Consider the following 14,287-nt stretch of genomic DNA (forward strand, 5'->3'; position numbering starts at 1 on the left):
AATAAATTATCGATGAGGACAATGAGAAGAAGTGCGCAGAAATAACTCCAACATCCAAAGCTGAGAAGAAGCCCATGGTAAACCAAACTCTCAAGAAACAAATCAAGGAAGTCAAGGCTGAGAATGCAGAAAACAAGAAGAAAACCAGAAATGGGAAGGTTGGAATAAACAAAAGCAATAACTTTGCATTTTTTGCAGATGCTCCTAGGAAACATTGTCAAAAATGTGGCTCTACAAATCATCTAACCCACCTTTGTAAAAGGGTTGTTGGTGAGCCAAGATTGGGAGCATGCAAGTATAATGAAGCAAAAGCCAATGATCCCTACTCATTCGGTGACAAGTTTGATTGCATATCTTGCAACATGAAAGTAATGACAAGTCGCCACAAGCTGAGAGTAGATCTTAAAGAAGTCAATATTGAGTCATCGGCTAAAAAAGGTAAATGCACATCAATCAATGAACTCCATTTTTTCTGAATCATCAAATTCTACTTCTGTCATATCTGTTAACAAAAAGAAAGTACCCAACACTGCTTGGGTTGCTAAACACACTTAATCCTCATTGTGTGCAGGGCAACGTGAAGAAGGTCATATTGATCATAGACAATGGATGCTCAAGACATATGATAAGTGATATGACCCTGCTATCATAATTTGAGGAGATGGCTGACCCATTAGTGACTTTTGGAGACAACAACAAAGGTTTCACAATGGGATATGGAAAGATAATTTCTGGAAATATTGTCACTAAAGATGGAGCACCAATAGCTGGTCTTGAGGTGAATCTCCGGAGTGTCAGTCAATTTACAAATAGAGGATTCAATATTTTATTTGACAGAGGAGAATGCCTAATTATCAGCAAAAATACTGGTGAAACTGCTTTGAATGGAGCAAGAAAAGGAAGCTTATTTGTTGCAGACTTGGACTCAATAAATAAGGATGGAATTTGTTGCTTCTACACCAAGGCATCTGAAGAACAAAGCAAGTTGTGGCATAAAAAACTCTCTCGCCTAAATTATAAGGTAATCAATACCTTAGTTAAAAAGGAGTTGGTGAGAGACATGCCAAATCTGGAGTTTCCTCAAAATGAATTTTGTGAGGCTTGTCAAAAAGGAAAAATGAAGTCAAGTCATAAGAGTAAAACTGTGAATTTCATAAGTGCACCTTTGCAACTTATTCACATGGACTTATTTGGACCAGTCAATGTCTTATCAATTTCAAGAAATAATATGCAGTTGTGATGGTGGATGACTACTCAAGATACACATGGGTAGAATTTATGCATTCTAAAGATGAAACTCCACACATCATAATTGAACACATTAAGAAGATTGAGAAACAGGATGAAGATCAGAATTGTGTGAAAAGATTGAAGAGTGACAATGACACAGAATTCAGAAATGCAACCTTAACTGAATTCTGCAAAGACAAGGGTATTGTTCAAAAAATTTCAGCAGCCAGGACACCTCAACAAAATGGTGTTTTTGAAAGGAAAAATAGAACATTAGTGGAGGCTACTAGAACAATGCTGCACGATGCTAAATTGCCAATAAGTTTTTGGGAAGAAGCCGTGAATATTGCATGCTATACTCAAAACAAATATCTCATTAACAAGAATTTTGGAAAATCACCCTACTCAATCTTATCTAAAACAAAGCCTACTGTGAAGCATCTTCACGTGTTTGGAAGCAAGTGTTATGTTTTGAAAGAGAACTCTGAATATGTGGGAAAATTTGACTCTAAGGTTTTGAAGTAATTTTTCTGGGATATTCATTGGAGAGAACTGCCTACAAAGTCTATGTGCTAGAACAAAAGAAAACTATGGAAAACACAAAATGTAACTTTTGATGATGACAAGTGTCCAGGTTTGGAATGCCTTGATGAAAATGAAGTTGAGGCCCTTAGATTTGAAAATCTCAACATTGATAGTGATTCTGAGGATGAAGCTGAAGTCAACACAAATCACAGAATGGATGAAGATTCAACTGACCAAGTAAATCACGAGAATGGAAGCTCATCTCAAACACCTGAATTTGATAGTACAGACTCAGGGGGAGAAAGAGAAGAAGGTCCTGCAAGTCATGCCAATAGTGAAGAAAATGCAAAAAACTCAAGTCAACAAACTCACACCAGGAAATGGGATATGAGTCACATAAGAGAAGCAATTATTGGTGATCCAACTATTGGAGTGAGGACTAGAAGTGCCACTGCAAATGAATGTCTTCATGCATGTTTTTTCACAAGTAGAGCCTAAGAAAACTGAGGAAACTCTACTTGATCCTGATTGTATATCTGTTATACAAGAGGAGCTAAATCAGTTTGAAAGAAATAAAGTTTGGGAGTTGGTCATGCACTAATGAACAAAAGTATAATTGGAACAAAATGGGTGTTCAAAAATAAAATGGATGAAAATGGGATTGTGACCAGAAACAAAGCAAGGTTGATTGCAAAAGGCTACTCACAGGAGGAAGGAATTGATTATGATGAAACATTTACTCCAGTTGTAAGACTTGAAGCAATAAGGATCTTTCTTGTATTTGCTGCACACTCAAATATTAATGTGTATCGAATGGATATGAAAAATGCATTCCTTAATGATGAGTTAGAAGAAGAAGTTTATGTGCAACAACCACCTGGATTTGAAGATCCAGAGTTTCCAGACTTTGTGTACATGCTACTCAAGGCTCTTTATGGACTAAAGCAAGCACCTAGAGCTTGGTATGACACATTGTCAGAATTTTTGCTTAAATATTGGCAAGACTCTCTTCTACAAGTAGCAGTATGATGATATGATCCTTGTTCAAATCTATGTGGATGATATCATTTTTGGTTCTACTAATGAAAAGTTATGTCAAAGATTCTCAAAGCTCATGCAGAGTGAATATGAAATGAGCATGATGGGAGAGTTAAGCTACTTTCCTGGACTTCAAGTCAGCCAAAAGAGTGATGGAATCTTCATCAACCAAACTAAGTATGTCAAGGATTTAATGAAGAAGTTTGGTATGGTTGATTGTTCACCTGCATCTACACATATGTCTACAGCTACTAAGTTGGATGAAGATAAGAAAGGAAAGAGTGTATACATTTCAGGTTATAGATGAATGATTGGATCTTTGTTGTATTTAACTGCTAGTAGACAAGACATTATGTTTGCAACATGTCTGTGTGCAAGATTTCAAGCCAATTCAAAGGAATTACATTTGATGGCTATGGAGAGAATTTTCAGATACCTAAAGGGGACTCCAAACTTGGAATTATGGTATCCTAAGGGAACATGATTTGAAGTTGTTGAATACACAGATGCAGATTTTGCTGGATGCAGGGTTGACAAGAAGAGTACTAGTGGAAGCTGTCAGTTTCTTGGACAAAGACTTGTATCTTGGTATAGCAAGAAACAATAATCTGTGTCAACTTCCACAACTGAGGCTGAATACATAGCTGCTGGAATTGTTGTGCTCAAGTGCTTTGGATTAGAAATCAGCTAATGGATTATGGCCCAGTGTTACATAAAATTCCAATTATGTGTGACAATACCGGTGCTATATCTATTGTAGCTAATCCATTCAATCATTCTAGAACAAAGCACATTGATGTAAGGTACCATTTTATTAGAGAACATGCTGCAAATGGTACCATTGAGCTTATTTTTGTTACAACAGAAAAATAATTAGCTGACATTTTTATTAAACCTTTGGATGGAGTATCTTTCACTAGACTTGTAAGTGAAATTGGGATGTTAAATTCTTCATCCTAAAGGCAAGAACTCAGCTAATATTTTGCAGCAGATTAATTTCTAGTAAATCAAAACTAATTTGATTCAATTGGAAATTAATTGGAATATGAGCTATAAATATTTCAGAAATCCGTGTATATTTTTTTTCCAAATTCAAAATTTAGCTTGGAATTTTTCAATGATAAGAGAACTGTCTAAATGTTAATTTGCATTTTCAATATGCAAAATTAGCACAAGGCAGAATCAAAAAGATCAAAAGTAGATAGAGAACTGAGTTCTCGATAAGTCTAATTGACTTCTCGACAAATCATTTTAAGACTTCTCTAGTGAGTTCTCGATAAGTCATTTATCTGATTTCTCGAAGGACTTCTCGACAAGTTTTATTATGACTTATCGGCAAGTCATTATAGAGTTATTTATAAGTGCTAACTCACAGAGTTCTCTACAAGTATAAATTTTAGACTTATCAAGAACTCATAACTGAGATAATTTAATTTAATAAATTATTTTGGTAAAATAATTTTGACAAAATCAGTCTGATTTTATTTTGATTTATTCAAATAAAAATTGGAAACAATTCAGCCCATTCAGGACAAACTGGGTATTTATTTGACATCTCCACAAGTCATTTTTTAGTTCTCGATAAAAGTCAGGAAAATGACATATCGATATGTATCTATTCTCTCAATATGACTTCTCGATAAGCAAATTCCAAACGTCCATTTTTAGTTCTCGATAAGTCATTTACTTTTTACTATAAATACCCAGACATCTTGACATACACCTCTTTACGCCTTCGAGATCTCTAAGTGACCTAATTTTTCCAATTCTCAACCGCTCTCTCTCGTTTAAAATTTTTTTCTCTCTAATTTTTCTTACCCACTCAATTTTACTTATCTATAATGACACTAAACAATGTTAGAGTTGTAATCCCAAGGATGGAATCAACTATCTCGCTTTTACAAATGCTACTCAAGCTCCTGACAGTTTCAAGGGGTTTGTTAAATTTTTGTCTGAGTCTTATCTTGCAGGAGCTCTAACTGTCAATTACATCATTTACTTGGATCTTTTGCATTAATTCTGGATAACAGCTGTAGTGAGGACAATTGTGCATGACAACTCTGTATCTATTGTAGTGAACTGCTCTATTGGTGGCCAACATGTGGAGTTTAATGAGCAAGATGTGAATCAAGCTTTGGGCATTTAACTGATAATGTGGTGGAGGCTCCAACAAAGGATGAGCTAGATGAGTTCATGGACTGCATCGACTGTAGTGAAAGAATCAACATGGCTAGCCTGAACAAGAAGTACCTAAGGAGGGAATGGTCTTTCTTGTTTGATTCTATCATAAGGGCTTTTACTTGCAGAAAGACAGGATATGACAACATATCAAGTGTCGTTCAGAAGCTGGTGTTCTCCATAGCTCACAACAGATACTTGAATGTTGGTCTATTGATCATGTAAGAACTTAGCACCAGGATCACAATGCCCCTAGCTACAAGAGGTAAGGAAATTTTCTTTCTTAGATTTATAATGTCTGCTTTAAATCATAAAGTGTATGACATTCATATGCTTAATGGTATAGATAGTATTAAAAAGGCAATTGTAAGCAAGTTTCCAAAGTTCTATTTGGTTCACTTCTTACTAAAAATAAGGTACATGTAAGCCTTAAAATCACTCCATTTATAATGGAGAGATTCAAGACTTACCCTTACCCTATGCCTGACATGAGATCTAATATTGAACCTAGTATATCAATGGCCCTTATCCCTGTAGAAGTAAAATTATAGGACAACCAACAGGGGCCTTCCCAAGTTGAAACACTTCTTTCTGTACCACTAGAAGCTAGGAAACCAACCACTTCATCCTCTCAAATGGGTGAAGTGCGTAAAAAGAAGAGAAACCATGCACCTTTAACAGTAATAAATGAGAGTTGTGAGGACCAAACATAATAAGAGTCACCCTTGGTCAAGAAAACAAAGAAGGCAAAGCAAACTGAGTTGACCACTCAAGCCACCTCTGCACCCTCCCAACAGGATGCAGTTGTAAAACAGAGACTTAAACAGACTCTAGAGGCATCCTCTCAACAAGGCGTCTCTATTGAAAAGAGCACTCTCCCTAGCGCACCTTGTAAAGAGTCTGCACCAACACTTGAACAAATTCAAGTGTATGAAAGAAGAAATAAGGATGACACACACAAATATAGCACATCTTTTGAAGCTCCCTCATCTACTCAAGGGGAGCTACCAACACTTAATTATGAGATTCAATATCTAATTTCTCAAATTTCTTCTTCATTTAATCAAACTCTTGAATCTGATTCTCAAGAGTTGCCAACATCAAGTGACATGGTTCAAGAAAATGTGCTCACCACCCAGGAACCACATTTAGTTGGTGAGTGGTTACATGTTGGGGTAGACCTTGATGACACAAACACAAACACAGGGGTTTCATCAGTTTTTACTGAAGACCCTGTGATAGTTTCCAATGCACCTTCATGTACAAATCAGCCTTCACAGGTTGTAAGGTTTGAGGGTAGTACTCCTGAGGGGGAACTATCTAAATCCTCTCTAATTCAATTGGAGGTTCCTCTTACAGGAACAACCCCCCTCAAAATTCTAGCTGGGATTGCACTCACAATTGAATTCAGGAGTTCAATTGTCAATGATCATGCTATTGGGGAGGCAAGTTTAGCACATTCAAGTGCAAGCTCACTGCAAAATGACCAAGGGTTTGAGACTAGAGTACATAATAGTAACCTAGTTAAATCCCCTCCAATTCCAATGAAGGTTCCCACCACAAGTGGAGAACAACAAACTTTCATAACCACGGTTCAACCTGTGAGTCAAACTGTGGCATTTGTCACATGTGGTTCTATTGGAGATCTACCCTCCACTTCACAACGTACATATATTCATTCAACATCCAACCCTACACAACAACACTCTCACCCAATCCAACAATGGTTATAAAATGCTCAATTCCAACCAAACACAGTGGATGACCTTCTGGTTGATCAACTCTCAGGCCTTGCAAACATCACACAACATCTGCTCACTACAGATATGACAAATCAAGGCTATCAGACAATTATGCTCACTTATAATGAAGATGTTGAAAAGCAAAAGTAGAAGATAATGAATGAAGCTGAGCAAGATGGCAATATGGATGTTTGGCTGTCTAAGGACTTCATCTTGGAGATAGATGAGGTCTTGTCAAGGTTCAGAGAGGAATATGACATCATATTAGGGAGTAATGCCAAGATCCTCACTCCAAAGGAAGTGTATGATGCATTCAATGAAGTCTGCAAGGCTCAAATCAAGGTTTTTCACCTTTTTGGTAAAGCAATGCACGTGACTTTAACTGGTCATCAAGATAAATTCATAAAGATGGTGAGGGAGAAGATGGATGAGATTATCCTTTCACAAGTTGAGATCAAATCAAAATTCAAGACCTTTGCAGAATAGATGGCAAGATTTGATCTAACTACAGTGGATGCAAATATCAAAAAGTAAGGCAATCTTTTGTGGATCTGCATGAAGTGGTTCAACAACACATTGCAAATACAAATGACACCAGACTCAAGTTGAATCAACTTCATCAAAGCAGATATGAGCCTCCAGCTCTGTTGATGGAAGGAATCAAGGAATCTGTGCAAGCTACATTCGGCACTTCAGTATCTTCAAGCTCTCAGTCACAATCATCAACATCATCAAATCTCCAACTTCAATCTCTATAATAACAAGTTTCAACTCTACAGTTCTCTAATGATTCACTCACAGCTCAACTCTTTTCACTCGTTTAAACCTATAAAAAAACCTGAAACTTGGCTGGATTAAGAAAAATTCAAATTAAATTGGTTGGATACATATTTTATCTTTTTTTGGTCAACAAAACCCAACCCGATTTAATGTAAGTGTCTTGTTCGATAATTTAAATATAATCTATATACTATATGCAATTATACATTATTTCGTGCATGTACATATGATTCACGATATGACGCTTTACTAAAATTTTAAAGTTGATCAAATTTGAATAATTGTATTATTTTAAGTTATACTTATTTTAGTTTATTTAAAATTTTGAAATGAGCGACAATATATAGTCTTCAAATTTTTTTTATAAAATCATTCAGTCCGTTCAAATTAACCTAACACGACTCAAACCGATGCATGACAGGTAGAGTTAGGTTACGAAATTATATTTTATGAGTTGGGTTAAAAAAAGTTAAATTGCTATAATTGAATTGGAATGTAAAAACGCCTCCAACCCGAAAATCGAACGCACTTTATTTGGGAGCAAGATTAATGAGAGAAGGTAAACTAATTAGAAAAATATAAAATTAATTATAAAATGACACGTATCAAATTCTTAATCGCTAAATGTAAATGAACCGTCTTGAGATCAATTAAATTATTTTATATTAAAGTGAACGTGAAAGATATTTTGTAACAATTTTGTTTTAACAAATTTACATTAAACCCCGGAGCGAGGGCTTAATTCATACCTTCGCATGAGCTGTTTAGAAACAGGGGGGATGGAGGAAGAACGAGAGGAGCAGCAGCAGCAGCAGCTATACCACCAACTCCACAAACTATCAGCCTTAATGAATTCTGAAACCCAACTGGAACAACTTATCACAACCCTTTGGACTAGTCGCAAAACGGGCCTCTCCTTGACCCACAAATCCCATTTCCAGTCTCTTCTTAATCTCCCTAATCTCAACCCAGTAAGCACAACTATGTATTTATTAATTTTAATGTGTAGCTTAACATATACATAAAATTTTGTTCTACGAGAATTTACAAGTACTTGTGAAATTGTATTGTAATGTGGCAATTACAAGTACTTGTGAAATTATAATATCTACATTTAAGTAGTAAATACATCATGATACAGTAATAGTATGTGTGTGTGATTGTACTACGTTTTGTTGAATCATATCCTCAGTTTCCTTGGATGTCTTTATTTTTCCGTCAGTATATTTTTGCATTCGATAGTATATTTGATTTGATTTGTTGTTTGACTGTTAAAATGATATATTATACCTATGTCACTTTAGCAACTCATTAGTCTGCTTCCAAATCAAATTTTGATGTTATTTAAAGTTTCCTTGGATGTTTATATTTTTCCATCCGTATATATGATATATTATACCTATGTATGTCGCTTGAGCAACTCATTAGTTTCTTCCAAAGCAAATTTTTATCTATACTAAACTATAATAACCGGAATGGGGTATATTTTGGTTCAACAATTATTTCCTTATTTTGGTTATTTAAAATAAAAATAAATAGTGTTATACACATGCTAAACTACTAAATTGCTAAAATAGTCTTCTTATCCTGCTAAATTACAACCAAAACTTATTCACACAGCTTCTTCCTAATTCTTTTATTATTATTTTTTAAAAATCTATAGTTATTATATATTTATATAAGTATATTAAAGTTATTATATAATTGGATATATAAATTTTAAATATTAATGGAACTGCACGGGATTTAAGCTAGTATTATTTTAGAAGTAGGAGGGTAGAGTTTATGATCACCTAAAATTCATCCTATATTAAAATGATGAAAAATGATTTGAAATGTAGATGATATGTGGCTAAATGCACTTACTTTTTAATTACAGTTTTTATCAATCTTTCATTAAATTAAATATGGTCCGAGTGTTTCTTTTTATCCGTCTTTAAATGCAAGGAGGTGTTTGTTTTTGAAATTCTTGAGTTTCACTGTCAACTTCTTTGAAAATTTATTTAAAAGTAGGAGGATATGGTTTATTGTCACATGATGTTTATCTAATATTCTAAAATGATGAATTTTCTTTTTGAAATGTAGATGATACGTGGCTAAACACACTTACTTTTTAATTACAGTTTGTGTCAATTTTTCATTAAACATGGTCCAAGTGTTTCTTTTCATCCGTCATTAGTTGCAAGTAGGTGTTTGTTTCGAAATCTTTAAGTTTCACTGTCAACTTTCAACAAATCTATATTATTTTCTTCTGACAATAGGTTTTAGCATGCCTCCGGTCACTTATCAGAAAATGCGCACAGGAGAACTTTTCTGTTGATGATATCTTAAAGCTGTTTCCACCTGATCTGCCACTTGAGTTGCAAAGGTCTCTTGTTGTGATATTTCAAAGATATCAGAACCAGTGGCAGGAGGATATATCTGTAACCCAGGTAACCTTTTTAATTACTTCTAAACATGTGCAAAAGTTGAAATTATAAGCACTTTGTGAAGGATACATACATGTGCTAATGTAAATTAATTGCACGACAGGATACTTTACTTTTTTGTCCCAAGCATGTAAGCAATTTTGTGAGCTAACCACAACAGGAAAAAGAGAACAACGTTTTTACATGTATAAATGTGGATGCTACAGTCTGCATGCTTATTAACAGTTGGGTTGATTTTTACACCCATATCTCTAAGGAGAAGAGAGAAATCAGAGTCAACTATGGATTAAATATCAAATTTTAATATCATTCTCTGAGAAAATCTAATCATAACAACATAATGCAGCTTTTACATGAAGTACCACGACCAATACACTATAACAGCTTAACGGAGAAGTCTTCCTTGCATTTAATGTTAACGCTGATCTAAATTACTGGAATTGTTATTAGAGGGCACCTGATTCTAGTATTTGATTTAACAAAAAAAAAATAGTAATTCTACTATTTGCATTTTTAGATGGAAGTTGTTGCTTCGCTTGTTAATAATAACTTGTTTTTATCAATTATGCAAGAAGTCTGGAAAACGTTATAACACACATATATTATATTTCTGCACAAGTATATGGTTTCTGAAACTCGTACATGTTGTACATGATTCGAGGTAGTTCCAGTGGTTTACATTTCCATGCTAGCTAGTTTGATAATTTTAAACAAGCAGATCAGTTGTTTCTTTGGCTAATTAATTAATTTTAAGAAAGCAGACCAGTATTTTTTTATCAATGATTTCGCCTACTTCTAATTATATATTCCTTATTTTTTTTATCTATTTATGTGAAATGTGCATGCGTAACTTTGTCAGACGCAATCGCCAAGAACCAAATTTCCTCCCCACACCATAGCTGGCATGCCACAGCCTTTCACTTGTTCATCTAGGCCTCTCGAACTTCCCGCTGCTCATAATAGTTGCAACAATCTTGGGGCTTCTTTTCCAGTTACAACTGATATTAATCTGTCGCCTTTGGTTTCCACGCCTCTTGAACGAGGTGTTGGTACTGATAATCTGGTATGTAGTAATACAATTGCATTAATTTTCATCTTCTTGAACATAGTTTATTGCTACCTCATGTTCTGCTTTGTGTATTTTTACTTTATTATAATTAGGTTTGTGTGCGACATCTTTCAACGTCCCTCCCTTTGGGCTTAAATATTAATAGTTTCTGGATATTTTGCATGAACTTTTTGGCATGGTGTACGTGAGTGTACCTTATTTTTCGTGCCTATCTTATATTTGTCATTTTTATTTGTGCTGCAGTCAACTAGCATAAATTAAGACTGAGTAGTAAACATTTAAGCTCAAATCCTTTATGTTAGCGGTATGTGTGCTTTCACACAAAAACAAATAGTCCAAGTGCATGGCTTTTGGTAGTCATATATCATTGCTTAAATGTTAGAGCTTTTGGTTTGTGGACCAGACCAGTTAGGTTTTAAAATTCTAGATATAATGGAGAAAAATTTGTATGATATAACTCACGTATGTTCTCCTATTTAATCTTTACTTTTACAAACTCAATTCAATTTGTCATCAGATTACAAATTAGCAAGATCCTCTGTGAACTTTCAAAAAGTAATGACCTAATAATTTTTTTTAATCCAGAGTCCAGACTCCAGAGTAATTCGTGTCAATTTGACATATTTGTGTGTCCCAAAATGATGATTATAGATACAATATCTGTGAAATTAAAATAGAAGGGGACGGATGATGAAGCTTAAACATGCTAACAAAATTTGTTGCCCTTGTCTCTAATTTTCACTGTTAGAAAGCTTCGTACATGCAGGTGATATGATCCTAGAATCAGTGGTAAACTGATCGGACATTACTTTGTTAGTTTACTTGAACAATTATTAGCTTATTACTTAGATTTTGGTCAAAGACTCAAAATAATTTTGAAATGTATTATAAATTAAGTATCCGGCTCTTCTATAGCTTTTTGATGATATTATTTTACACCATTAGGGAACCCCGCATCGACTGAAGTCGATGACTTGGACTTTGGACAATCAGAGCAAAGCACGAAGAAACAAAGTGGCAGTAATTAGTCTTAAGGTACACAAATCGAGATGACTTAATATACTGTAATCAATGTCGACCTCATTTGCATAGTTACGGTGTGCTTTCTTCGTTTTCCTAAATCTTTGCAATCAGATTTTTTCTTTTTCTTCTTCCTTGCAGTTGCAAGACTATACCAAATCACCTCTGGGGGAGACTGAGGTGAAGTTTCAGCTTACCAGAGACACAATTGATGCGATGTTGGAATCCATGACCCAGATCAATGAGCAATTTCTGACCTATGTAAACTTCTTCTAAGCAGTACTTCCAATGCATGTACATCTATTAAGTTAAAATTTTCGATTTAGGTCTGCCTTGTTTGATATATTTAGATATATAGTAGACAGAAATTGTGTCTAGCACCCTGTTTCCATACCCTCCCTCTCTCTCTTTATACATGTATTGATTTGGAGACTAAAGTAAGGGACATCACACATACTATTTCATAGGCTAGCAGCCTAGCATAAATCTCATCCTAAATCCTTCTTTGCAAATTCCAACTGAAGAGGTGACACATACTATTTTATATGTCAGCATTTATCTCATCTGAAAGCCTTCCTTGCAAAATTTCCAACTGAATGTAAACTGGTTATAGTCATAGATAAGGTTTCTCAATTATTTTTCCTTGTTCCGTAATCGCACCTGTAAACTTAATTTATCCATAATAAGTGCTACAAAAACTAGTAGGCTTTTGCCTTGAGGTTGCAAATTGCATCAAGTTCGTATCGAAAGATCTCTTACCATATAGTTGAAGGTTTCATCTATAATTGTTGCTATTATATTCTTTGTATAGACCCTGCTCTACGAGCGGAATATACTTGGTATGTTTGGTTTTATTTACTCAAAATAAAATTATGTCTACAGTTTAGATATAATGCTTTCTGATTATTTTTTAAGTAATTATCAGTTGAAAATATTTATGCCATTAAGCGAAGTTAGCAAAAACATTACTGACTATATACATGGCTTAAAAGTTCATATTCTCCCTGTTTTTTACCAGGTTGGTACTTCCCCGGGGACAGTGTCAAAGAAGTAGAAGCAGCGACTGTTTTTTCTTTAACAACAAATTTGAACAGAAAGAATCATTGGTCCCGATTAATATTTAGATTTCCTCTACTAGTTACAACTTCACTGCCAGCATGCTGATGTTACCAGGGTTGTTTTTTGGTGAACACCCAACTTTATCCAGAGATTAAATAGAATGACTAGAAGTGGACAGATGTGGCACCAAAGAATTTGAAGATGCAACAACAGTTGTGAAACAAAGGAATATAGGCTGGTGAAGTTTCTCTGTCTATCGATGTTGCCTTGTAAAATGTTATCTCTGCCGTCTGTGGTGAACAATCAAAGATTATAGGCTGGTGAAGTTTCTCTTTGACTATCGCTGTTGCCTTGTAAAATGTTATCTATGCTTGCGTCTGTGGTGAACAATCAAAGATTTCTACCTATTACATTACCCAAAAAAGAATAGATATTTTATATATATTCTAACATAGCAAAAGCAATTCTAACCCCACCCCTCTTCCATGTGAGATGACATGGACCTCATGAGCCCGTAGGGAGTCTACTGCACAAGGCACAGTCGGAGATAAAACCATATCTGATTTCTTTATATTTAATATTTACACGATCTAAGGTTTACAAGGTTGAGGATGATTCAGGCATACCATATTGAACAAGTTAATTCCCAATCCCTTCGCCATGACCATGTAAATTCAAACCAACTGTATATGTTGTGCTATGACCAGCTGTATGGTAGAAGTGAGATTTTTTTTTTCAAATAATGAAGATATTATGACATAATTAAGATGAAGCTTTACCATTCTTTAAAAGAACACTGATTAATTGGTTATTTGGCTCACACGTTGCCTTGCATTCTCCGCAAGGTGCTTTCCAAGCCAAGCTTGCATACAATAAACCTGACTCTTGCTGATTTCCTAAAAGTCCATATAACCATCGAGGTATGCATGCCACTGGAAAAGCCCAGCAGTTTGACGAGATATGCAACGGGATATGGAAGAAAGATCTACATTTTTTTTTTAAAATGAAGATCATTGTCTACATCTGTTTACAGTAAGAAGTATTATATACAGATTGGAAGGGTCACTGCTATTCAACGGAGCTGCCAAATAAGGAGCAAATAGGATGAAAGTTTCAAGTCCAAAATATCAAACCAATACTCATCTTAGAGGGGATATATCTCAAGTATAGTCAGTCTGGCAAAAAGATTACCAGTCTGTACAACAGCCAAACCCTGA

At 34.9% G+C, this 14,287-nt stretch overlaps 1 protein-coding gene across 1 annotated transcript; it reads left to right on the plus strand.

The window, feature by feature from the left end:
* Window positions 1-8,210: 8,210 nt before the first annotated feature.
* Window positions 8,211-13,499, plus strand: LOC141711968 (uncharacterized). Its single transcript, XM_074514710.1, has 6 exons — window positions 8,211-8,464; window positions 9,755-9,925; window positions 10,782-10,985; window positions 11,937-12,026; window positions 12,153-12,272; window positions 13,030-13,499. Exons 1-6 carry the CDS (start codon window positions 8,249-8,251, stop codon window positions 13,063-13,065), a joined length of 837 nt encoding a protein of 278 aa, XP_074370811.1. The 5' UTR covers window positions 8,211-8,248; the 3' UTR covers window positions 13,066-13,499.
* The last annotated feature ends 788 nt before the right edge of the window (window positions 13,500-14,287 follow it).

This window comes from Apium graveolens, chromosome 3 (genome assembly GCF_009905375.1).
Source record: "Apium graveolens cultivar Ventura chromosome 3, ASM990537v1, whole genome shotgun sequence".
Taxonomy (NCBI): Eukaryota; Viridiplantae; Streptophyta; class Magnoliopsida; order Apiales; family Apiaceae; genus Apium; species Apium graveolens.

Bases quoted from the DNA above. Each gene is read 5' to 3' on its own strand.
- LOC141711968 (XM_074514710.1), top strand. From the start codon at position 8,249: ATGAGCTGTTTAGAAACAGGGGGGATGGAGGAAGAACGAGAGGAGCAG. The intron at 9,926-10,781 runs GTAACCTTTTTA...TAACTTTGTCAG, and splicing joins AGGATATATCTGTAACCCAG to ACGCAATCGCCAAGAACCAA. The intron at 10,986-11,936 runs GTATGTAGTAAT...TTACACCATTAG, and splicing joins GTGTTGGTACTGATAATCTG to GGAACCCCGCATCGACTGAA.